A 25,577-nucleotide genomic window follows, 5' to 3' on the forward strand; every position below is an offset into this window, starting at 1 on the left:
GCCCCTAGGCGGTGTGTATGACTGGTAATTACTAACGCTAACCACTAGGCAGTGGGTATCAAGTCAAGTCAAGTCAACTTTATTGTCAAATATGCTATACATGCTCGACATACAGTACAGATGAAATATCAGTCCTCTCTGACCCACGGTGCAAACAGGCAATGCAATAAATAAAAAATAGAATAATTGAAAAAAACAATATAAACAGTATAAACACTCTAGATAGGAACGAGACATAGACTAAACACTCAAACAATATAAACAGTATAAAGAGTATAAACACTAGATAAGAACAAGACAGACTAAACACTCAGACAATATAAACAGTGTAAACACTAGATAAGAACTACGCACAGACTCATATACACACACACACACACACACACACACACACACACACACACACATAAATTGGTTCAAATAACCAGTCAAGGGCACTTGAGGTATAGCAAGTAAACATGAAACATGAAATAAGATGAAATAAGCAGTATAAACAAACTAGCAGCTGTTAAGATGAGGTAGTGCGGAATAGTGCAAATGAGCGAGCTAAAGTGAGATGTGCGGTCCCTGAGTTCAGTGTGTTAATGAACGATGAGATGTATGTACGTATGTGTGTGCACGCGCGCGTGCGCGTTGGGGGGGGGGACTGTGAGAATGACATGTCAGATGCTGAAGGGGGGTGTGCGAGCAGAATCTGTGGCAGGGGGCAGAGGTGGGAGGAGGGGCAGAACAGGGAGGGAGTTGAGCCTCCTGACTGCCTGGTGAAAGAAACTGTTCTTGAGCCTGCTGTTTTTGGCCCGGAGACTCCGCAGTCTCCTCCCCGACAGCAGCAGGCTGAAGAGGCTGTGAGATGGGTGGGTGGGTGGGTGGGGTCACCTGCAACCCTGATGGCTTTGCGGGTGAGGTGGGAGTTATAAATATCCATTAGAGAAGGGAGAGAGACACCAATGATCCTCTCAGCTGCTCTCACGATGCGCTGCAGAGACTTGCAGCAGGACACGGTGCAGGCGCCGTACCACACGGTGATGCAGCTGGTCAGAATGTTCTCGATGGTGCCTCAGTAGAAAGTGTGCATGATGGGGGCCGGGGCTCTTGCTCTCCTCAGTTTGCGGAGGAAGTACAGACACTGTTGGGCTTTTTTGGCCAGTGATGCGGTGTTGTTGCTCCAGGACAGGTCTTCAGAGATGTGCACACCCAGAAACTTGGTGCTGCTCACCCTCTCCACTGCAGCACCGTCGATAGATAGTGGAGCATGCTGGTTGTGCTCTCTCCTGAAGTCCACAACAATCTCCTTCATCTTCTCCACGTTCAGACAGAGATTGTTGTCTTTGCACCACATGGCCAAGCGGCTCACCTCACTCCTGTAGATTGTCTCATCGCCATTGTTGATGAGACCCACCACAGTCGTGTCATCCGCAAACTTAATGAAGAGATTTGAGCTGGATGTTGGTGTGCAGTCGTGGGTCAGCAGAGTGAAGAGGAGGGGGCTTAGCACACATCCTTGGGGGGCCCCCGTGTTCAGTGTGATGGTGCTGGAGGAGTTGCTGCCAATCCGGACAGTCTGTGGTCTCCCCGTCAGGAAGTCCAGCAGCCAGTTGCACAGGGAGGTGTTGAGTCCCAGCTGGTCCAATTTATGAATGAGCTGCTGAGGAATGATTGTGTTGAATGCTGAGCTAAAGTCTATGAACAGCATTCTGACATACGAGTCTTTTGTCTCCAGGTGGGTGAGGGCTGAGTGGAGGGCAGTGGAGATGGAGTCATCGGTCGAACGGTTGGCCTGATATGCAAACTGGAAAGGATCCAGGGCAGGGGGGGAGGGCAGACTTGATATGCCTCATGACTAGCCGCTTGAAGCACTTCATGAGGATGGGAGTGAGTGCAACAGGGCGGTAGTCATTGAAGCAGGAGGGAGACGGCTTCTTCGGGACCGGGATGATGGTGGTGGTTTTGAGGCACATGGGGACAACAGCCCGGCTCAACGAGATGTTGAAGATGTCTGTAAAGACATCTGTGAGCTCCTCGGCACAGTCTCTCAGGACACGACCAGGAACGTTATCAGGACCCGGGGCTTTTCGTGCATTTGTCGTCCTGAGAGCTCTCCTCACGCTGTCTGGGGACAGCGTCAACACCTGGTCGCCGGGAGGTGGTGGGGTCTTCTGTGCCGTGGTGCTGTTGTCTGCCTCAGAGCGAGCGAAGAAGTCATTCAACTGATTCAGCTGAGACGTGGAGTTGTCACTGTGATGGTCTGAATCCCCCACCACAGGTTCCTGGTGTCTCTGCTGTCGTTGAAATGGTCAGCAATGTGCCTGGAATACTGTCTCTTGGTCACCCTGATGCCTCGTGACAGATTGGCCCTAGCTGTCCTCAGGCCCACCTCGTCCCCAGCTCTGAAGGCGGCGTCCCGAGCCCACAGGAGCCTATAGACGTCCCCTGTCAGCCATGGCTTCTGATTGGCCCGAATGGAGATGGTTCTGGTGACTGTAACGTCATCCATGCACTTCCTCATGTAGGCAGTGACGGTCTCCATGTACTCCTGGAGATCTGTGGAGTTGTTGTAGGTGGTCGCCTGTCTAAACATGCTCCAGTCAGTGGTGGAAAAACAGTCCTGGAGTGCCTCTGAGGACCCCTCTGGCCACACATGTATCTGTTTTGTAGCTGGTTTGGTGACTTTAACCAGCTGCCTGTATGCTGGCATTAGCATAACCGTGGAGTGATCTGAGGCCCCAAGGTGGGGAAGGAGTAGGAATTTGTAGGCATTTTTATGCATGGTGTAAACATTGTCCAGAGTATTGTTTCCACGTGTAGGAAAGTTGATATGTCCATAGAGTTTTGGAAACACGCTTTTGGGGTTTCCATGATTGAAATCCCCAGCCAGGATGAGGAAAGCATCTGGGTGGGCTGTCTGCTGCTCACTGATGTGCTGATAGAGTTCATTCAGTGCTTCACTCCTGTTGTTATTGGAGCCGGGAGGGATGTACATTGCTCCCAGCAATATGGCTGTGAATTCCCTCGGCAGATAGAATGGCCGGCACTTAATAATCATAAACTCCACCAGAGGTGAGCAGTGTTTGCAGACCACAACAGCATCACGGCACCAGGCATCACTGATGTAAACACAGAGTCCTCTGCCGCGAGTCTTCCCTCCCCTCGACTAGCGCTCTGTCTGACCGGTAGCATGTTAGCCAGGCTAGCTGAATGGCACAGTCCGGGACGCTGTCATTAAGCCATGTTTCCACAAACACAAGGACACAGCACTCACTCACAGACTCAAAAGATGAGCGGAGCAGGCGGACATAATCCAGCTTGTTGTCCAGAGAGCGTACGTTGGCCAGAGTGATGGTAGGGATAGCTGACTGGTGAGGGCTAGCCGCTAGCCTAGCTCGGATACCTCCGCATTTGCCTCTCTTCTGTTTCCGCATGTTCCGCCTGTGGCGCTTCCACTGCGGGCTGGATGCAGGAGTGGGGGTCAGTGATTGAGCAGGCCTCCGGAGCAAACCGTAGCCGCATAGCACTTCCGCGTCCGCTGGATTTATATCTGTGAATATAGTTCTGCGAATGTCGAGCAGAAACTCACGGGAGTATGTGCGCCTTGAGACTAATGGACGCGACAAAGACGAACAGATACACACTGTTTTAAAACACAAAAAACACGAAAACACTGTTCTGTCGGGACAGAGAGGAGCCGCTGCGTGTGCGCGCGCCACCATCTTGGAAACCAAGTGTATGACTAGTAATTACTAACGCTGACCACTCGGCGGTGTGTATGACTGGTAATTACTAACACTGGCCACTAGGCGGTGTGTATGACTGGTAATTACTAACACTGGCCACTAGGCAGTGTGTATGACTGGTAATTACTAACGCTGACCACCAGGCGGTGTGTATGACAGGTAATTACTAACACTAGCCACTAGGCGGTGCGCATGACAGGTAATTACTAACACTGACCACTAGGTGGTGTGTATGAGTGGTGGTACACATACAGACAAACCACAAAAAATCGACTCGATGGGTTTACCATTTTTTCTTAGGTATGGTGCTCCGCTCGCGCGGGCCGAGCTCATCTCATCTCATTATCTCTAGCCGCTTTATCCTGTTCTACAGGGTCACAGGCAAGCTGGAGCCTATCCCAGCTGACTACAGGCGAAAGGTGGGGTACACCCTGGACAAGTCGCCAGGTCATCACAGGGCACGGGCCGAGCTCCGCTATTATATTTTTTATTCCAATTAAATTTAAGGTACTACCAGCACTGTTTTTGCCATCCAAACTGGTCCTACTGCAAGAGGATAGTGATGACCACAGTAGTGGTTTTTATACTTTTCCTTGTTAATTAAGATTTGGTTTAGGTGTGATCACCTAATCAGTACCTCATTAAGTAAAATGAGGTGTGCTTGTGTTGGAATTCCAGCACAGACACTGGAATGAAATGACTGCCATACATCAAGATCCTGATTTACGAAACAGTTGAAGTGGTCTCTTAATTTTTTCCAGAGCTGTATATTCTGAATGAATGCGTGTAAATGTAAGTCTGCTCACACTTACCCCATGTGTTTGAGCAGAGGTGCTCCAGTGGTCTGCACAAACTGGTACTTTCCTCCGTAAACAAATGCTGTCTCCATTAAAGCCCTGTGCTCTGCTCAGAAATATTTAACATTTACTTTACTATGCTGTCCCATCATTAGCATCTCAAACAAATAAATACAATATGTACAGATATCGAAGACCTAAATGATTTTCAAAGTCATAAGAAGAGTTTGGGCAAAAATTAAATGCACAGGAGACAATTTTCAATGCATGCTATGTGCCAAAGAAATATACACATGAATCGAACCTGGAAGGCCGAGTGCAGGTATGTGACCCATCACAATATCCGTCTTCCCCTTCGCCACTCTTTCAACACTGACCAACTCAGCTGGTGTGTGAATGTAGCGAACCTCATTGAAGAGCACTGTGCTGTACACAAAGAGCAAATGGTCTGCGTCATGGACTGAATTATTACAGCATTGCAAATTAATAAATAAGGCAACTCACAATAGCATATGAGACACGATAGCATTGACGTCAAAAATGGTGTCAGTCTCGAAACTTCTCAAGACATCAGCACCTCTGAGAAAAAAAAGAAGTAATTAGGATGGAGTTTTCCTTTAATCTGTTATTTTCTGAAACCATAAACAAATTGTGTTTCTGGTGCCTTTTAAAGTTAAAGTGAATTACTTATTATTACATACATAGAGACATGCAGTGTTCACTAGGCTAAACTGGTAGCTCTACGCGTACCTTACTTTAAACAACATTAAAGAAGCAAACAAATGATTCTGCTAAATGCCATGTAATGTAATTATTAGAAATGAGTGTTGGTGATAATATGGATTAGTTTAAACCTGAATAAATAAGCTTTCCGTGTCACTTCCTCCTCTGTGCAGTAATCTGCGACATTTTCTTTGGAGCAGTTTACCTGAAGAGACACATATTGGTCAGGTAATAAATAATACATGAATTATCTCAGATACATTTTCGAGCGTAGAAATTAACGCAGCACTTTAGTAATACATTATGCTTGAACTTTTTCACTTCCCTTAGTCTACTCTACATAAGGCATGGAATTTTCATACCATATATCATCTCATTATCTCTAGCCGCTTTATCCTGTTCTACAGGGTCGCAGGCAAGCTGGAGCCTATCCCAGCTGACTACAGGCGAAAGGCAGGGTACACCCTGGACAAGTCGCCAGGTCATCACAGGGCTGACACATAGACACAGACAACCATTCACACCTACGGTCAATTTAGAGTCACCAGTTAACCTAACCTGCATGTTTTTGGACTGTGGGGGAAACCGGAGCACCCAGAGGAAACCCACACGGACACGGGGAGAACAAGCAAACTGCGCACAGAAAGGCCCTCGCTGGCCACAGGGCTCGAACCTGGACCTTCTTGCTGTGAGGCGACAGCGCTAACCACTACACCACCATGCCGCCCCCACATATCATCATATCGTAATCCATTTTCATGTCATTCTTAATTATAATTCTGTAGTCTGCAGACATACAGTCGACTATAAACTACAGCCCAGACAATCAGAGATGAGTATTATTATGGTAAAGAATAAAAGCATGATTTAACTGACCATCGCCACCAATATGCCGTAGTCCTCCAATGCCACAGCGGACGTCTCTAACTGCTCTATAAACGTCTGAATGGCAGGATCAGCTGTAAATAAGCAGAAAAACTCATGCTCAATACATTCAGACATAAAAGAAAAAACAGTGACATTACTGACTGACTGATGCAACGAGAATCAATGCAAATCTGACAGGATGATACAAAAGCATGGGGAAGCCATGGCCTAAAGGTTAGAGAAGCAGCTTTGGGACCAAAAGGTCACTGGTACAATTCCCTGGACCAATAGGTATGGCTGAAGTGCCCTTAAAGGAACAGTCCACCGTACTTCCATAATGAAATATGCTCTTATCTGAATTGAGACGAGCTGCTCCGTACCTCTCCGAGCTTTGCGCGACCTCCCAGTCAGTCAGACGCAGTCAGACGCGCTGTCACTCCTGTTAGCAATGTAGCTAGGCTCAGCATGGCCAATGGTATTTTTTGGGGCTGTAGTTAGATGCGACCAAACTCTTCCGCGTTTTTCCTGTTTACATAGGTTTATATGACCAGTGATATGAAACAAGTTCAGTTACACAAATTGAAACGTAGCGATTTTCTATGCTATGGAAAGTCCGCACTATAATGACAGGCGTACTAACACCTTCTGCGCGCTTCAGCAGTGCATTGATACGGAGCTCAGATATCAATGCGCTGCCGAAGCGCGTAGAAGGTGTTAGTACGCCTGTCATTATAGTGCGGACTTTCCATAGCATAGAAAATCGCTATGTTTCAATTTGTGTAACTGAACTTGTTTCATGTCACTGGTCATATAAACCTATGTAAACAGGAAAAACGCGGAAGAGTTTGGTCGCATCTAACTACAGCCCCAAAAAATACCACTGGCCATGCTGAGCCTAGCTACATTGCTAACAGGAGTGACAGCGCGTCTGACTGCGTCTGACTGACTGGGAGGTCGCGCAAAGCTTGGAGAGGTACGGAGCAGCTCGTCTCAATTCAGATAAGAGCATATTTCATTATGGAAGTACGGTGGACTGTTCCTTTAAGCAAGGCACCTAAACCCCAACTGCTCCTCAGGCTGCCCACTGCTGTCAGGGTCTTGTTGTACGTCACTCTGGATAAGAGCGTCTGCTAAATATTTGTAATGTAATGTAAAATTTTTAAAAAGCTGTCTGAAAGGAATTTAGTAGTAAATACAAATACAGTGAAGGAAATGTGCATCATTTCATCTGTAATCATTACAGCCTTAAAAGTGTGTATTTTTTTTATATGATGCTACCACCACCATGCCAAACCTTGCACTTTTTCATTTCCTGTTGTGTGTGTATATTATATATGTATAAAATATACATGTACACACACACACACACACACACACACACACACACACACTGTACTGTGCAAAAGTCTTAGGCACCCCTTTTTTTAAATATAAACTTTTTGTTATAGATTTCTATTTTATGACTTCTACATTATCAAGTCAGTACAAAAACATTTTAGGGTCCAAACGTTCATTTTCCAGCATAAAATTAAATGTTACAGAAAAAAAAAACGTTTGTGTCTGAACAGCATATTACATAAGAGAGAACTTTTCAGATTAAAAAAGAAAACCTAATGAAGGCTACTGGGTTTTGGTGCAAAATCAAGACGCAAGTGTGACAAAGTGTCCAGAAGAACTGTGGCTGGTTCTGCAAGATGCTCAGTAAAACCTACAGCTCATTTCCTTATAAAACTGCACTCATTGTACCGGAGACTACTATTTTTTTTTAAAGCAAAGGGTCGTCTCACACCAAATATTGACTTTGTTTCATTTATTATGGCTTACTGCTGTTTATAGTATTTTTATAATGTTAAACCTTTCATTTCATTATCTTAAAGTCATTTTTGGTCTACAGCATTTCTTTACATGTGCCTAAGACTTTTGCACAGTACTGTAAAACATTTTTTGAAATGACTATTGTTATTATTATTATTAAAATTATTTTTTCTCTCTTATTTTAACCATAATTAACAGAAACATGCGTTAAGTTAATGAAAAGTGCATGACATCTCACCATATTTGCCAAAGTAAATGAGAGATGTTTTTCCAGCCTGCAGATGCTCTTTAAAGCCCTCAGCAGTGAGCTGCAGCAGCTTTGCAGGATTTCCACAAGCACATTGCTCTGATCCAAAACACAGCACAAGTGCAGCAACACAAAAAGTGCTCATGAGCCCAATGTGGTCCATTCTTACATCACTATTTTATAGGTCATTCAAACCTGATCAGTTTCTGAATTCATTAAAAAATTCCTCTTCTTGGAAACCTGAAAAATATACATATATTTTGCATAACAAAAATAATTTTACATCAGCCTTTCACTGCAGATAAATACAGCTAAGAAAGAAATACAATATAAAATCCTCCAGTGTGTAATTTGTGGTTCACTGTTACTTCCTGAAACAGAGGCTGAATCCCCAACACTTCCTTTACCACTACAGAAGTGCACAATCTAGGGAACACACTAAACTCCTTTTGCATCCTTTGTAGTAGACTCTTCATCTATCAAGATGGTTTGGGATGCCATCAAAAATCACAAACTCTTACAGCCAATCAGAGACAGCGGCGGGACTTAGGAATAACCAATGAAGGACACAGCGGGTGGAGCTTTAACGGGTAAAAATTGAACGAATGCGACATTTTGGTTCAAAACACAGAGGACTGACGTACAGTGCAGATGTACAGTTGTGTCCAGATCCAAAATGGCGTTCCAGCAAAGTCAGTTTCCTACTATTGGTAAAGAGGCGGGGCACAAGCAGGGGCACTCTTCTTTCTGATTGGGCAGGAGGTGGGGGTTTAGCTGGAGCGTGCCATACCTGATTGGATAAGGGGCGTGTCCTAAACTGCAGTCTAACCCCAGCTGATTGTGCTCCTTTATTTTTTTCAGCTGGAGTTGTTTTTTTTTCTTGCACCGAGCTCCTTCCCCCCCTCTCTGGAGATGTTTTTTTTTCGTTGTTTGTTTGCTTTGGCTTGCCCGTTTTTAATCTCTCAGCTCTGTTTATATGACTGATCTTTTTAAAACGAGGAGCTTTCACTGTTAGTTTTATGTGTAACTTTGTCATGAGTCTGGTCGTTCTCCAGCCCGCTCTATGAGGAGTTTGTGGGTGTTTTAATGATAACAGTGGGACACTAACACACGGCGCATCTTGTGCACTCAGTCCGGTTGGCAGTAGTTTGTCTGGTCGCCATGGTGTCCCTGGAGGCTCCTCTCCGGCGGCTCTGCGCTCTGGCGGCTGAGGATGAGGATGAAGGCTCTGTATTGGAGCTGGCGCTCACGGCCGTCCACACGCTGCTCTACTCGCTGCTCTTCCTCTTCATCTACTCACAGCTCTGGCTCATCCTGCACTACGGACACAAGCGCCTCAGCTACCGGAGTGTGTTCCTGTTCCTGTGTCTGCTCTGGTCGGCCCTCAGGACCACGCTCTTCTCCTTCTACTTCAACAACATGGCCCAGGCGAGCCGCCTGCAGCCGCTGCCCTTCTGGCTCTTCTTCTGCTGCCCCGTGTGCCTTCAGTTCTGCACCCTCTGCCTCCTCAACCTCTACTTCGCTCAGGTCAGACAGGTCCTCCTGCAGCTGCACTCAGTCCGGCCACTGGGCTTCCAGACACATCTCTCTCTCTCTCACACACACACACTAGTGTAGACTGTACCCTGGGAGACAGAAATGAACTCCTCCTGTACCCTTATTCCTGTATGTGTAGGAGGATTATTATTATTATGAGGAGGAGTAATTGGAGAAGTAGGAGGCATTTTAGCAAGAACATCATTAGTATTAATAGGAGTAGTAGTAATAATAATAAATAATAGGCATTGGAGTAGGAGGAGTACTAGTAGTTGTTCAAGTAGGATTGGGTCCCCAAAGCTCAGCTTTGGGACCAAAACGTTGCTGGTTCGATTCCCTGGACCAGCAGGAATGGCTGAGCAATCCCTTGAGCAAGGCACCAAACCCCCAACTGCTCCCTGGGCTGCTCTGGGTGTGTTGTACATCACTCTGGATACGAGCATCTGCTAAATGCCATTAATGGAATTATTAATAGGACCTGATATATATTTATTAGTAGTGGTTGTTGAGCAGGAATATATATATATATATATATATATATATATATATATATATATGAATGAATGAATGAGTGGTGATTCCACGCTTATGGGGACATGAACTTATTTTTAAAAATTCACCTAAAACCATTTCTTTTTTTACCATCAGGTCACAAAACATGTAATCTTTAATGAATGATATGTTAAAAGATAACTTTAATTTTCTGAGATGTAATAAAAACGTATTTATATGCCACAGTCAGAACGTAACAGAAGTGTTGTGGACATATATATATTCTCAATTTTAACAATATAGAATTACTTTTTGAAACATAGGAAGGTGATGTTTTAGCAAATATAATTAATAAACATGTGTAGTAGAATAAACATACACATTCTTTCAATAAGATTAACATGGTATATAGCTAGATTGTAATTTGTAACAGACGCGAGATGGACAATTGTAACAGAAGTAATGTAACAGACATCATTTTGGAACTCATAGGCTTGACTTTGGCATATAAATATGTTTTTATTACATCTCAGAAAATTAAAGTTATCTTTTAACATATCATTCATTAAAGATTACATGTTTTGTGACCTGATGGTAAAAAAAGAAATGGTTTTAGGTGAATTTTTAAAAATAAGTTCATGTCCCCATTTCAGTACCCATAAGCGTGGAATCACTCATATATAAAATTTATTTATATATATATATATATATATATATATATATATATATATATATATATATATATACAAATACAATTTTTCTATTAGTAGTAGTTGTTCCAGCAGGATTATTTATTAATATGTAGTATTAATAGTTGTTCCAGCAGGATTATTATTAGTAGTAATTGTTCTAGAGTATTAGTATTAGAGTAATATTAGTTGGAGTATTAGTAGAATTATTATTATTATTATTGTGGTGGTGGTAGTATCAGCACTACCTCATCATGAGGTCCTCATGGGACATTTAAACTGGCAGCTTTACGCTTTGTTGCGCAAGTGTGTTTAGTTTGTTTACTTTTTTGTATAGGTTCCCTCTCCGTAATACATTTTGAATAGATCATTTACCCCTTTGTGCTTCTTTATTGTACTTTTGTTTTTATTGTATTTATCTATTTATTTATTTATTCTCATCCAGACCTCTACATGCTGGTTATTTCGGCATGGATAGTTCATATCTGCATTATTTATTTTTGTTCTGTGCATTGCTCTCAAACGCAGGAGGTGTGATAACCTGCGCTTCTCAATCCTTTCAAATTGCTGCGAGGACAAAATGCAATAACAACCTAGACTTTCAGTAAGGGCTGAAAGAGCAACAACTTTTATTCATCACATGCTTGTGAAAATTCCTCTCTGCATTTAACCCATCTGAAGCAGTGATCACACACGTGCGTGAGCACACACACATACCCAGAGCAGTGGGCAGCCATGCTAACAGCACCTGGGGAGCAGTTGGGAGTTGGGTGCTTCGCTCAAGGGCACCTCAGCCCAAGACCATCCCATATTAACCTAATCGCATGTCTTTGAACTGTGGGGGAAACCGGAGCACCCGGGGGAAACCCACATGGCATGCTGTTATAGGAAAACCATCAACGCCATTACCGTTACCACCCAAAAGTTGATAATTTTCTTATAACAGCATGTACCAAAGTGTTTTATTGTTCTTGTGCCATAGAAGTTTGCCAGGGATTATACAGTTTTTTAGTTGTTAAAGAAAGGCATGCCGTACATAAATTACATTATATATTTAATATAAACTACCATCAGAGCTGCTGCTGTAGAGAATCAACAATAATACTCGGTTCTTACAAATAACCATGGTATAAGAGGAATAAAATACATTGTCATGCTGTTGTAGGAAAATAATCAACTTTACTGTTGTAACAACAGTAGCTCTATGTTGTCTCCAGATGCATCACATGACCCTGTCAGTGATTATAACCGCATGCCCCAAGTGTTTTCTTTTATTACCCTATATGAAATACAGTAGAGGAGTCGGAGGTTTCTTTTTGTTTGTTTGTCCCCCCCCCCAAACTGTTCATCTCCTCAGACTCAGATAGCCAAATTATAACTACTACTTTTATACTGTCTAGGCAAAAATTAAAAAAAATAATCGGGGATCAATTTTGACATTATACTACTCAGTACTTGGGAAGCTTCTGGCTTTTTGTCACTCATGCTTGGTTTACATCATGTCACGTGCACACACTTGAGTCAGCTTTCAGAAATTTCCATAGTGATAATTGTAACCTCAGAGAAAGAAAAAAAACCACCCTGCATTATTGCTTTTTATTAGTTGGAAACTTCCCGTCGTCCTGAACACATTAACAGCGTAAGTGTATCCATGGAACCTGGTTATTAGTGCGCACACAAGGAGTGAAATGTGGTTCAACTACCAGTAGCAAAGCTGACACTTGCAAGTATCCAATGCAACAAAACTTCCTCATGCAAAGGCATAAATAAAATACATTTTTGAAATGAGCACAGTCACTAAACTCAGGTGGCACAGTGGTGTAGTGGTTCGCACTGTCACCTCACAGCAAGAAGGTTCTGGGTTCAAGCCCAGTGGCTGACATGGGCCTTTCTGTGTGGAGTTTGGATGTTCTCCCCGTGTCTGTGTGGGTTTCCTCCGGGTGCTCTGGTTTCCTCCACAGTCCAAAGACATGCAGGTTAGGGTAATTGGTGGCTCTAAATTGACCATAGGTGTGAATGTGAGTGTGAATGGTTGTCTCTGTGTCAGCCCTGCAATGACCTGGCAACTCGGGGTGTACCCTGCCTCTTGCCCATAGTCAGCTGGGATAGGTTCCAGCTTGCCTGAGTCCCTGCACAGGATAAGTGGTTATGGATAATGGATGCATGGATGTTGCTAAACTGTTGGACACGTAGGCCAAGCTCGCACTGTGAAATTCGATCTCTTCAAGGCTGTTATTTATTCAAGGAGAGGAAAGGTGCATGCATTGTGTGTGTGGGGGACGGGATTTTTTTTCCCCCCTCTTGAACGTAGTTGCTAAATGATGACCTGGGATCCTTCAGTCCCTTGACCCAAACATCATACTGACTACGTTTACATGCACATCCAAATCGAGCTGCTGTTGGTAATCGAGCAAAGGGTCCCAGCAGGGGTGCCAGAGAAATCCAATCCTACATGCACAAGTGAAATCGGGCTATTGTGCAAGGTGCATTGTGCACCCGAGCCACACGTGGCGCTACACGCCCCATCGTGTTGGTACACTTCCGGTTGTCGTCATGAAGAAGAGCTATAGTGTTGCCAGATACTGCTGACGTTTTCCAGCCCAAAACATGTTCAAATCTGCTAAAATGCACTTGAAACCCCCAATCTGGCAACACTGGCAGTTCCGTGTTCAAGCTGTTAGGCTTGCTCTAACAGACTATGGCTACAAACTGTCCGGCGCAGACCACTGCTTACAAAAAAATTTTTTTTCTTACAATTTAACTTGTCTTAATAAACACACAAAGTTCAATTGTTTTGTTTTTATTGACATTCTTCAGATGTTGGGCATATATATATATATATATATATATATATATATATATATATATATATATATATATCTCCAAATACAATGACTTGTTTATGTACACAATTCACAGCTATGCAACAGCTGTACAGATGTATTTGGTGATACAGTAAGTGAGCTAAATTTTAACAGTGCAAACAATGCCACAAAAAGAAAAGATTCATGCCGTTGTCATGATTCGTTGTCATGCCGACCGAGGCTGTTGTGTTTCCCGCTTGTGGTCTCGTCACTTCCGGAAGTAGCTCGACAACTAGCTCGATAGGGTATACATGCACAAAGTAGCTCGGCAGAAATCGCATAATCTAGGTCGTGTAGCTCGATTCCGAGAAATCAAGTTCGGTTCAATTTCACCCGAATTAAGGTGTATACATGGCATTTTGAACTTCGATTTCAGTCAAGCAACGGCAGAAATTCGATTCTCTCTATGTGCATGTAAACGTAGTGACTGTTTAGAGCAGGACTCAAGAGCTCTTGAGCTGTATGATAAATCACTATAAATTGATGGCTCTTACTCATCTGATGGTTCGAGCATTTTATTCTTTAACCTTCCGCTGACTTGAGCACATTAGATTTCAGTTGACTTGTTTGAGTTTTCGATGTCTGGGTTAAACCCATTTAACACGAGGCTAGTCAAATAGACGAACAATTATACCTATACTCAAAGTAGTTGGATGTCATTTGCGCTGCTGTAATTGAATGACTAAAGAAAATTACAGACTCCATTTTGAATACCACCAACGTAGAAAGCGTGCTTTATGGCCTGTTTTGTTGGTAATCCATTGTACTGACATTTAGTAAAGACCAAAGGTGTGATCTATAAATTAAGTGATTCCTTATGATTGCTCGTACGTTTAGGGAGTATGAACTTGTAGACATACAGTACCAGTCAGAAGTTTGGACACCTTCTAATTTAATTTTTCTTTATCATTAAGAAAGACACTTCATGTCTTAAAGTAATGATGGTTGTTGCTTCTCTTTACTAGTTGAGCAGTTCTTGATATAATGTGGATTATTCTATCTACATTCACTGGATATGAGCAATGGTGCGCTCTGATTGGCTACTCTACTACTAGGCTATCAGCTCTTATACTGTGAATAGAGAAACAAAATGGTGGTGTGTTGCTGACACAACCGAGGACGAAATAAAAACTCTACTTGAAAACAAAACCCCAAAAAATAGAAAAAAGCAACAAAATGTGGAATAAAAGTATTTGATGGTAAGAATGTATCTTATTTTTCAAGAATTATAGCATTTTTCACAAATTGCTACGGTCATTTTGCTGGTTTGTTTACATTCCAAGCGGAAATGATTTTGTTGGAAGTTTTGGATCAAGTTTCTATTTATTGAATTTGCAAAAAAAAAAAAGCTCTTTTTCAAAATCAAGTGACTGTGGATGGAATAAGTTATTCTACTCAATCTCATCGTACATGGCTTATAGCCAAGTCGGTGCTACGCTCCTCACTGGCTATCAGCTCATGTACGACTCGATTTTGTGGAATAACTGTTAATTACTATAGCTGTGGAATAGGGGTTTTTTTTTGTGTGTGTAATTTATTATTTACTGTTTGCTTTCAAACACATTAAGAAGGCAAGAAACTAGTCCACTAATGCCCCTTTTCCACTACAAACGCGGCTGAGTCAGGCTGAGCCGTGCCGTGCTGAGTTGGGCTGAGTCGAGCTGAGCGGGGCTATTGGAGTTGCATTTCGACTACAACCGCGCTGAACCGTGCTGGCTGGAAGTGGGTGGACACATTGGGTGGAGTTAGCGAAAGTGGGTGGACGTCACGTGATGTCGTTAAGCGGCGCAAACAGTGACATCAGTGATCTTTTAAGCGGTAGTCTCACGACCCGGATAGTAAACAATAAACATGGAGGACATGGAGTCGTTAGTGTTGCTGGTCTTGGTGCTGTGGCTTGTTGTCACCGACAACGCCAACAGATACTGGCAAGAGCGTATAGATGAGGCGAGGCGCACAAGGCTTCAGAAATTCTCGTAATTCTTCTTCTTCCGGGTTTACGGTGTTTACAGATCCCAGCGTGCTCGCGGGGCGTGTGTGGGCATGTGAGGACACTCCTCACCAATCAGTGCACAGGGGAGTGTCTGCTCACGCCCCCAGCCTCACTCAGCTCGGTTTGGCTCGCTTCAGCCCCACTCCAAAACCGTGCGAGTTTTGGGTGCTAAGCAGGGCTGAAGCGAGCTGAGTCGTGCTGTTTTGAGATAGTCGAAACGCAAGCCGTGTCGGGCTGAAGCGAGCTGAAAAAGGGTAGTGGAAAAGGGCCATAATTAACTTTTGATGAGGCATACCTGTTAATTGAAAAGCATTCCAGGTGACTACCTCATGAAGCTGGTTAAGACAATGGCAATAGCATCAAGGTAAATGCTGGATACTTAGAATCTAAAATATGAAACATTTTGTTTAACACTTTTTTTTTTGCTTGTTTGTTTACAGTGTAACATATGGAACATGTATGGAATTATTTTGTAGTTTTGATGTCCTCAGTATTGTTCGACAATGTAGAAAATGGTCAAAATGCAGAAACGCCTATGAATGAGTAGAGTAGGGGTGTACAAACTTTTTGACTGGTGGTATATACCAAAAAGTGTTCTGAGGTGGTGTGTGTGTGTGTGTGTCTGTCACTTCAACCCTGAGCACCTTCCAAAGCCAAACTTGCAAATTGAGAGTTCAGTTTTGTCTGTTAATCAGTAAATAGTAACACGTTTTCGAATCCCTTTTAATCTTTAGATAACAGTTGGATGCTATTATTAGGCATATCAGGTGAAAAATTCAATCCAAATTGCTTGAAGCTGTTCTTGAATTCAGAATTGAATGTGAAACTTTTTTACAGAATTAAAATGTTTATCTGTTCTTGAGATGCCACCAATCAAAGATTGAAAAATGGCTTAATTTTTAGAAAACTGACCTAATGTCAGGCCATCCTTAAAAAAAAAAAATCCGTTTCCTGTCCACCGGGTGAGCAAAAAAATTTTCAGTCTGGAGGGAGGGATAGATATATAGATAGATGGATGGATGAGAAATCGCAATGCTGTTTGCTTTTTCTTTCAGTACTTTTTTTTTATTACAAAAGCAGACACATTTAATAAAATGACAGTTTAATCAACTGAAACTTGTACAAAAACTTTAAGTTAGCATTTTAAATGCTGACTGCAACATTTGCAAAACTTTTACAAAGGTACTTAGTCCGTGTGTCGGACATTTTTTGTAGTTCTAAATCGACTGTTAGGCCTAGTTCGGATGAAATTACACTATTAAAATGATCACTGAATGATTTTTTTTCTGAATCTTTACTATTTTGTTGTTCGCTAGAATACCATTTTGCGATTTCACACTTAAGCAAATGTTTGAAAACTCCGGATCTCCTTCCTTCATGGTGGCTGCCATTTTTTTGTGCCACACGGCGCATACACAGAGCTGATTTTAATTCTATATTCTGCGTGGAATGCAGGGCTTTCCACAAGCGCCGGCTGCCGGCCATACAGCCGGCTACTTTAATGACTATTTTTGTAGCCCACAGGCTCTAAATATTAATTTTCGATTTTAATAAAATTAAATGTTTATCTAACGGACTGACGATAATGTCAAACTGAACCGCGCTCATTTGTGATTCGCGCTGTTTGTACCGATAATAACCACAAATTCCCCGCCGACTTCGTTGATCAAGGGAGAGTAACTCATCCGTGGCCCTGACACGCGGTGTGCGCGCGCACTCGGCGGAGGCAGTAGTGTGTCGGGGCCATCGGAGGGAACAGAAGCAGAGATGACGCTTATTTTGTCTCCGGTAAACCAGTCTTCTCTCATTCAATTACGTGCTGGCATCAAAAGACACGTTGGTTGTAAATTAAACTAAACTGAGTGGTTGGAGTGTATTTTCATACACAAATGGAGATGTTCGCTGAGTGTTTAATTGTGTAGCCCCACTGCAGACCGTTGTCGTTGTTAATTCATAGCATGCTCAGTTGCGTGAATGTGTCATGCACCGAAAATAAGAGATTTACAAGCCAGGAATGCCTCATGATGCAATACGCAAGAAAAGAAAGATGATTTACTGCCATTTTACTTTGTATTTGAGTCAAGTGAATAAATAAATGGTCTGTGGAAAATACATTTAATCCTGGGAACTGCGTGCACAGGAGTTTATTTTGTGTTTACCCCAGCCTGGCTGGCTACTTATGTCATGGCTGGCTAGTATGAGCCTTAGTGGAAAGCCCTGGGAATGCGTAAATGTCAAGTTCGATTTTAGATTTACGAACCCAAAAAAAATGTTGAAAAACCAGCATTAAAAAAAAAATTTCAACCGCACAAACGGCACTCCCCCGGCCGGTGGACCGGAAATAGAACATTTTTTAATAATGGCCCCATGTATGAGGATAACCTGGTCCAAAGTAGGCCTCATTAACCAATGAGATCAAACATTTTCTATTTTTCAAAAATATTTACATGGAAATTGGCAGGCACATAGATGGTTGTATAGTGAATACAAAGTTTGAAAAATTTAGTAAAAACCAATTGTACAAATTAGTATTCAGCTAATTGGGTAAAACTGTTAAATTGGTGCACACTCCTTCAAAGTTTCACCAAATGGATCTTTGTGCAATCTTACAGTGGTGCTTAAGTTTGTGAACCCTTTAGAGTTTTCTGCATTTCTGCATAAATATGACTTAAAACGTCAGATTTTCACACAAGTCCTAAAAGTACTGTAGATAAAGAGAACCCACTTAAACAAATGAGACAAAAATATTATACAACCCTGATTCCAAAAAAGTTGGGACAAAGTAGAAATTGTAAATAAAAATGGAATGCAATGATGTGGAAGTTTCGAAATTCCATATTTTATTCAGAATAGAACATAGATGACACATCAAATGTTTAAACTGAGAAAATGTATCATTTAAAGAGAAATTAGGTGATTTTTAAATTTCATGACAACACCACATCTCAAAGTTGGGACAAGGCCATGTTTCCCACTGTGAGACATCCCCTTTTCTCTTTACAACAGTCTGTAAACATCTGGGGACTGAAGAGACAAGTTGCTCAAGTTTAGGGATAGAAATGTTAACCCATTCTTGTCTAATGTAGGATTCTAGTTGCTCAACTGTCTTAGGTCTTTTTTGTCGTATCTTCCGTTTTATGATGTGCCAAATGTTTTCTATGGGTGAAAGATCTGGACTGCAGGCTGGCCAGTTCAGTACCCGGACCCTTCTACGCAGCTGTGATGCTGTAATTGATGCAGTATGTGGTTTGGCATTGTCATGTTGGAAAATGCAAGGTCTTCCCTGAAAGAGATGTCGTCTGGATGGGAGCATATGTTGCTCTAGAACCTGGATATACCTTTCAGCATTGATGGTGTCTTTCCAGATGTGTAAGCTGCCCATGCCACATGCACTAATACAACCCCATACCATCAGAGATACAGGCTTCTGAACTGAGCGCTGATGATAACTTGGGTCGTCCTTCTCCTCTTTAGTCCGAATGACACGGCGTCCCTGATTTCCATAAAGAACTTCAAATTTTGATTCGTCTGACCACAGAATGGTTTTCCACTTTGCCACAGTCCATTTTAAATGAGCCTTGGCCCAGAGAAGACGTCTGCGCTTCTGGATCATGTTTAGATACGGCTTCTTCTTTGAACTATAGAGTTTTAGCTGGCACCGGCGGATGGCACAGTGAATTGTGTTCACAGATAATGTTCTCTGGAAATATTCCTGAGCCCATTTTGTGATTTCCAATACAGAAGCATGCTTGTATGTGATGCAGTGCCGTCTAAGGGCCCGAAGATCACAGGCACCCAGTATGGTTTTCCGGCCTTGACCCTTACGCCCAGGGATTCTTCCAGATTCTCTGAATCTTTTGATGATGATATGCACTGTAGATGAGGATATGTTCAAACTCTTTGCAATTTGACACTGTCTAACTCCTTTCTGATATTGCTCCACTATTTGTCGGCACAGAATTGGGGGGGATTGGTGATCCTCCTCCCATCTTTACTTCTGAGAGCCGCTGCCACTCCAAGATGCTTTTTATACCCAGTCATGTTAATGACCTATTGCCAATTTGACCTAATGAGTTGCAATTTGGTCCTCTAGCTGTTCCTTTTTTGTACCTTTAACTTTTCCAGCCTCTTATTGCCCCTGTCCCAACTTTTTTGAAATGTGTTGCTGTCATGAAATTTCAAATGAGACAATATCTGGCATGAAATTTTAAAGTGTCTCACTTTCGACATTTGATATGTTGTCCATGTTCTATTGTGAATACAATATCAGTTTGAGATTTGTAAATTATTGCGTTCCGTTTATATTTACAATTTGTACTTTGTCCCAACTTTTTTGGAATCGGGGTTGTACTTGGTCATTTATTGAGGAAAATGATCCAATATTACTTATTTGTGAGTGGCAAAAGTATGTGAACCTCGAAGATTAGCAGTTAATTTGAAGGTGAAATTAGTCAGCTGTTTTCAATCAATGGGATGACAATCGGGTGTGAGTGGGCACCTTGTTTTATTTAAAGAACAGGGATCTATCAAGTCTGATCTTCACAACACATGTGAAGTGCATCATGGCACAAACAAAGGAGTTTTCTGAGGACCTCAGAAAAAGCGTTGTTGATGCTCATCAGGCTGGAAAAGGTTACAAAACCATCTCTAAACAGCTTGGACTCCACCAATCCACAGTCAGACAGATTGTGTACAAATGGAGGAAATTCAAGACCATTGTTACCCTCCCCAGGAGTGGTCGACCAACAAGGATCACTTCAAAAGCAAGTCGTGTAATAGTCAGTGAGGTCACAAAGGACCCCAGGGTAATTTCTAAGCAACTGAAGGCCTCTCTCACATTGGCTAATGTTAATGTTCGAGTCCACCATCAGGAGAACACTGAACAGCAGTGGTGTGTGTGGCAGTGTTGCAAGGAGAAAGCCACTGCCAAAAAGAACATTGCTGCTCGTCTGCAGTTTGCTAAAGATTACATGGACAACCCAGAAGGCTATTGGAAAAATGTTTTGTGGACTGATGAGACCAAAATAGAACTTTTTGGATTAAATGAGAAGCGTTGTTTGGGGAAAGGAAAACTCTGCGTTCTAGCATAAGAACCTTATCCCATCTGTGAAACATGGTGGTGGTGGTGGTGGTAGTATCATGATTTGGGCTTGTTTTTGCTGCATCTGGGCCAGGATGGCTTGCCATCATTGATGGAACAATGAATTCTGAATTATACCAGCAAATTCTAAAGGAAAATGTCAGGACATCTGTCCATGAACTGAATTTCAAGAGAAGGTGGGTCATGCAGCAAGACAATGACCCTAAGCACACAAGTCATTCTACCAAAGAATGGTTAAAGAAGAACAAAGTTAATGTTTGGAAATGGCCAAGTTAGGACTGATCAACAGTTACCGGAAACGTTTAGTTGCAGTTATTGCTGCACAAGGGGGTCACACCAGATACTGAAAGCAAAGGTTCACATACTTTTGCCACTCAGATATGCAAGATTTGGATCATTTTCCTCATTAAATAAATGACCGAGTATAATAATCTCATTTGTTTAACTGGGTTCTCTCTATCTACTTTTAGGACTTGTGTGACAATCTGATGTTTTACAGTAGGTCATATTTATGCAGGAATATAGAAAATTATAAAGGGTTCAGGCGGCACGGTGGTGTAGTGGTTAGCGCTGTCGCCTCACAGCAGGAAGGTCCTGGGTTTGAGCCCCGGGGCCGGCGAGGGCCTTTCTGTGCGGAGTTTGCATGTTCTCCCCGTGTCCGCGTGGGTTTCCTCCGGGTGCTCCGGTTTCCCCCACAGTCCAAAGACATGCAGGTTAGGTTAACTGGTGACTCTAAATTGACCGTAGGTGTGAATGGTTGTCTGTGTCAGCCCTGTGATGACCTGGCGACTTGTCCAGGGTGTACCCCGCCTTTCGCCCGTAGTCAGCTGGGATAGGCTCCAGCTTGCCTGCGACCCTGTAGAAGGATAAAGCGGCTAGAGATAATGTGATGTGATAAAGGGTTCACAAACTTTCAAGCACTACTGTATCGCTCACTTGTACATCACAAAGAAGGAGAAATCAATGTTAATTATAAAATATGCATAAATGTCATTCACATTTACCATTCTCTATCAAAATAAAGTAATAAGATTATTTGATACCCTCTTTGTGCTCTGTAGGGCTTTGTATGTCTCAAAAGTAGGGTCTACTAGTTCTTTTATATGAAAGAATATAAATTTTGTTTATTATTGTTTTCAAGGCTAACCTTGAAAAAAAAACTGAGTCACATCCAATAAATAATTCCAATTAATTGAATTGAAATTGACACTTGTTTTGACTTGCGTTTTTTTAAAATATCATTCTGACCACTAAGATCTCAGTATTTTTCATCAAAACAACTAGTTATATTCTAAAATATTTACATGTCAGTTTTATTTTGAAAAAATAAGTAGGTAAAGCTATGAAAACTCACTTCAAAGTCTTCCATGAATCATAACATGAAAACTAGCTGACAGAAAATTTTGCTGAATACTTCATCAGAAACAGAGAGCAAGAGTACATCCCTATAAAAGTTATCTGATATTCACGAGCAATCCAGTCAGAAACCAATCAAGAGAGCGAGTCTGACCAGGTTCCCATGACTCCATCACTGGCAGTTTCCTGATGTCGCGCAAGCAGAGAGCGTACTCTGTCGTACCAACTTCAACCTGCCGTTACTCCCAAAGTACTGAACAGATCTTAATGAGAGAGAATTTATTTGAAAAGCAGAAATTACAAGCTTTTTAATAATCGTATTCATATTAAGTAATAGTTGAGTTAAGTGACAGTTTTGGAAACTCAGATGAGCGTCTGCATGCACAATTTTCACAGCACAGCCAGTGAGCATCTGATATAAGCTAAAATAATTTTATTTATTTACTGTCACATTCATTTGACAGTAAATAAATAAAATTAAAAACCCTTTAATAGACCTATCCATGGCTCCGTTTTGTAAAAACCAGAACAAAGGTTGGTGCATTTCTAAATAATTTCCTGTCATGTTATTAAACAAAGCCTCTGGCCTTTGCACAAGACAACAAAAAATTGTGCACTAATATTACTAGGGCTGCACAATATCATTTGTGGCTCCTAACCATATTGTTGGCCTGCTAATGAAGAAGCCTGCAATATACAAAGTATTTGATATGTAAATATTTAAAGGTCCCATGGCATGAAATTTTCACTTTCTGAGGTTTTTTAACGTTAAAATGAGTTCCTCTGACCTTCTTAAGTCACCCCAGTGACTAGAAATGTCATAATGTGTAAACCAAACTATGCCCACCCTTTGTCAACATTTGAGAATGGCGCGTCAAAATGGCACGTTGATGGGCTCTTCCCTTTACTACGTCAGCAAGGGAGATGATCCCCACGCCCCCCCCCTCTGGATTCCCACCCACTGTATGGATTGCCTGCCCAGCTCAAAAGTTGCCACCATAGATACGTCACTTCAATTTTGTAGTGAGGAGACCATAGAGGACACAACAACATGGCACCACCTAAGTGAGCAAAACATGGAAATTGCACTGTACATGGATGTGACAACACAGAAAGGAGTCTGTTTTTACTGCTGACAGGAGAGCCCCTGAAGACGCAGTGGCTTAATTTTATTTACTCCAATAATACGCCGTCGAGTCTACCTAAGACGGTGTATGTTTGTCGGAAGCATTTTCCTGATGAATGTTTCCACAACTTGGGACAGTACAGGGCAGGTTTTGCACATCAACTGTCACTGAAGCCTGGGTCCGTACCAAGCATCCCTGCCGCATCAGCCACAAACACCGAACAAGTAAGTGTATAACTGTTAAGTCGTTTTGCCGTGTTTTAAAATCGGCGCGTTAGCCTTGCAATGGCTACATTAGCTGTGCAGCTAACCGCTTCCTGCAGTTAGCCAGGTACTCTGCACTACAAAACCAAAAAGCATGCAGCATGCTCTGTTAAACTGAGTTTAGTCTGGAAATTGACTGTAACTTATGAGCTTATGTTTGACTATTGCTCCGCAATGCATGTCTTCTGTTGGATAAGCGATATGTTGCTGTAGTCACTCTTTGGTTATGGAGTGCGTGTTCAAGCCTAGGGTATTATACGTTCGTAAACTACCACTCTGAACACTCTCTCTGTTCTCTGTGTCACGTTGAGTTTACGAAAGGAGTCCGAGGGAGAACGGGGTTTTGTCTTAGCAGCGTGGCTACAGGCGCTGATAGCAGCGAGTATGTGTGTGCACGCAAGCACTATACTACTATACTAGACTACTAGTGTTGTACACACATTTTCTCACTCCCTTATTTAGACTTGTGAAGGAACCTGATTAGTGGTCATTTCTTCTTATGTATTTCTCATATTTATTTTTGTGTGTCCATAATTTTCTGGTCAAGCCCCTCCCCCCATGGCCCACCCCCACCCTCTACCCTTCCCTGCCTCCATGCTTCTCATGAGCAAAACGACGCACTGGGAAAAGGGCTGAAATGGGGCTTTCTCCCAGGAGGCTATAGACCCTTTTCAGTCACGTGACCTTCGTAAACGCGACCACCATTTTGGACATGTAGCGGACTTCGGCTCGAATTGGTTTGAATGCGAGGAAGGCGACAAACGGAGAACATACAAGAAAAAGGAGCGAGATGCAGAAAACACCTTCGCTATCCAGCGACGTAGGGCATTTACAGGGCGAGCAGAGGGAGAAATAACAGTAACGACACATTAGCAACGCCGTACAGAAATAACGGTTTATGGCACAGACCCTTTCGGTTCTCGCTCATCTAGCTGCTACAATGACTGCTTAGACTGCAACAATAATGCCTAACACACATTTAAGTATCCGTCGTAAAGACGTGAAACTCGTCGAGTGACGAGTGTGTTCATTGATAAGCTAACACAATCTAAAAGTAGACATACCATCACACTGCCCTGGCGCTGTGTACAGTTTACCTTCTATGGTTTGTGCACTCACTATTTGCCATTACTTTCTCCAACCCAGTGTTACAGATTACAGGGAACGGCCTGGATTTAAGAGACAAATACATGTTCCTCTTGTTTTGAACACTTAGCCCATGTTTACATTAGACCGTATCAGCGGCTCATCAGATTAACGTTTTTAAAAGCGATTAGTCTGCACACAGCAACACCAATACACGATTCGTCTGCACACAGCAACACCAATACACGGATACGCTCGGCTCCGCAGGCATCCTGCGCTCCAAATCACTCCGCCCTGAACAGCGAGTGCCCTCTGGAGGGTGCGCACTCCGGCCCTGCGCAGCTCACACAGCGCGCGAGTGAAGTGCACGAGCCACGATTCGGGACTGAGCCGCTGTGTGTGTGATCCCAGCGCAGATCACTTACCACTCGCAAGTGGAAGGATGGCAAGCCTAAAGACAATCTTTTTTTTTTTTTTTTTTTTTTTTTGTTACGTAGTCGAGAGGTGTCGGATCACTGGATCCAGTGTAAATAGCTGCCGGAGCCAACGCCCGAGGTTCCGGAGCATGCTCCGGCTTGCTCCCCCTCAAATTAAGCGCTGTTTGTAGGACACTGCCTCTGATCTGTCCTACAGTCTACCAACAGCAAAGGAACACAACGCTAGCTAATGTCGTTAGCGAATAGCTACTACAGAAGAACAAAGAGGTTACAATGGGTTACTTTAGCCTATTTGGTTACACACTCGCCGCCACAGAATGTTAACAGCAATGTAATGCCTTTTCTGGCTAATTTTATTCGTCTTACCTCCAACAAAGTGGTCACTACACAAGCGCTGGTATGCCGAGGGCTGCCAATCGGTTAATGGCCGCTATCCATCTTCTCCATCGGGAT

At 42.7% G+C, this 25,577-nt stretch overlaps 2 protein-coding genes across 5 annotated transcripts in view; one reads left to right on the top strand and one right to left on the bottom strand.

Annotated features, from left to right (window-relative positions):
* Nucleotides 1-8,469, bottom strand: part of txndc16 (thioredoxin domain containing 16) — a 76,223-nt gene extending 67,754 nt beyond the window's left edge. For all 4 annotated transcript variants that reach the window (XM_060933652.1, XM_060933653.1, XM_060933651.1 and 1 more), the window contains exons 1-6: nucleotides 8,172-8,469; nucleotides 6,128-6,210; nucleotides 5,383-5,456; nucleotides 5,033-5,107; nucleotides 4,833-4,954; nucleotides 4,544-4,634 (exon numbers count right to left, since the gene is read on the bottom strand). In XM_060933652.1, the coding sequence (XP_060789635.1) occupies nucleotides 4,544-4,634; nucleotides 4,833-4,954; nucleotides 5,033-5,107; nucleotides 5,383-5,456; nucleotides 6,128-6,210; nucleotides 8,172-8,343 (617 nt within the window). In that variant the 5' untranslated portion in view covers nucleotides 8,344-8,469. The remainder of the gene's footprint in view (nucleotides 1-4,543; nucleotides 4,635-4,832; nucleotides 4,955-5,032; nucleotides 5,108-5,382; nucleotides 5,457-6,127; nucleotides 6,211-8,171) is intronic.
* Nucleotides 8,470-9,058: 589 nt separating this feature from the next.
* Nucleotides 9,059-25,577, top strand: part of gpr137c (G protein-coupled receptor 137c) — a 92,272-nt gene continuing 75,753 nt past the window's right edge. The window contains exon 1 of the mRNA XM_060933667.1: nucleotides 9,059-9,707. Within this exon, the coding sequence (XP_060789650.1) occupies nucleotides 9,342-9,707 (366 nt within the window). The 5' untranslated portion in view covers nucleotides 9,059-9,341. The remainder of the gene's footprint in view (nucleotides 9,708-25,577) is intronic.

Source organism: Neoarius graeffei, chromosome 11 (assembly GCF_027579695.1).
Source record: "Neoarius graeffei isolate fNeoGra1 chromosome 11, fNeoGra1.pri, whole genome shotgun sequence".
NCBI lineage: Eukaryota > Metazoa > Chordata > Actinopteri > Siluriformes > Ariidae > Neoarius > Neoarius graeffei.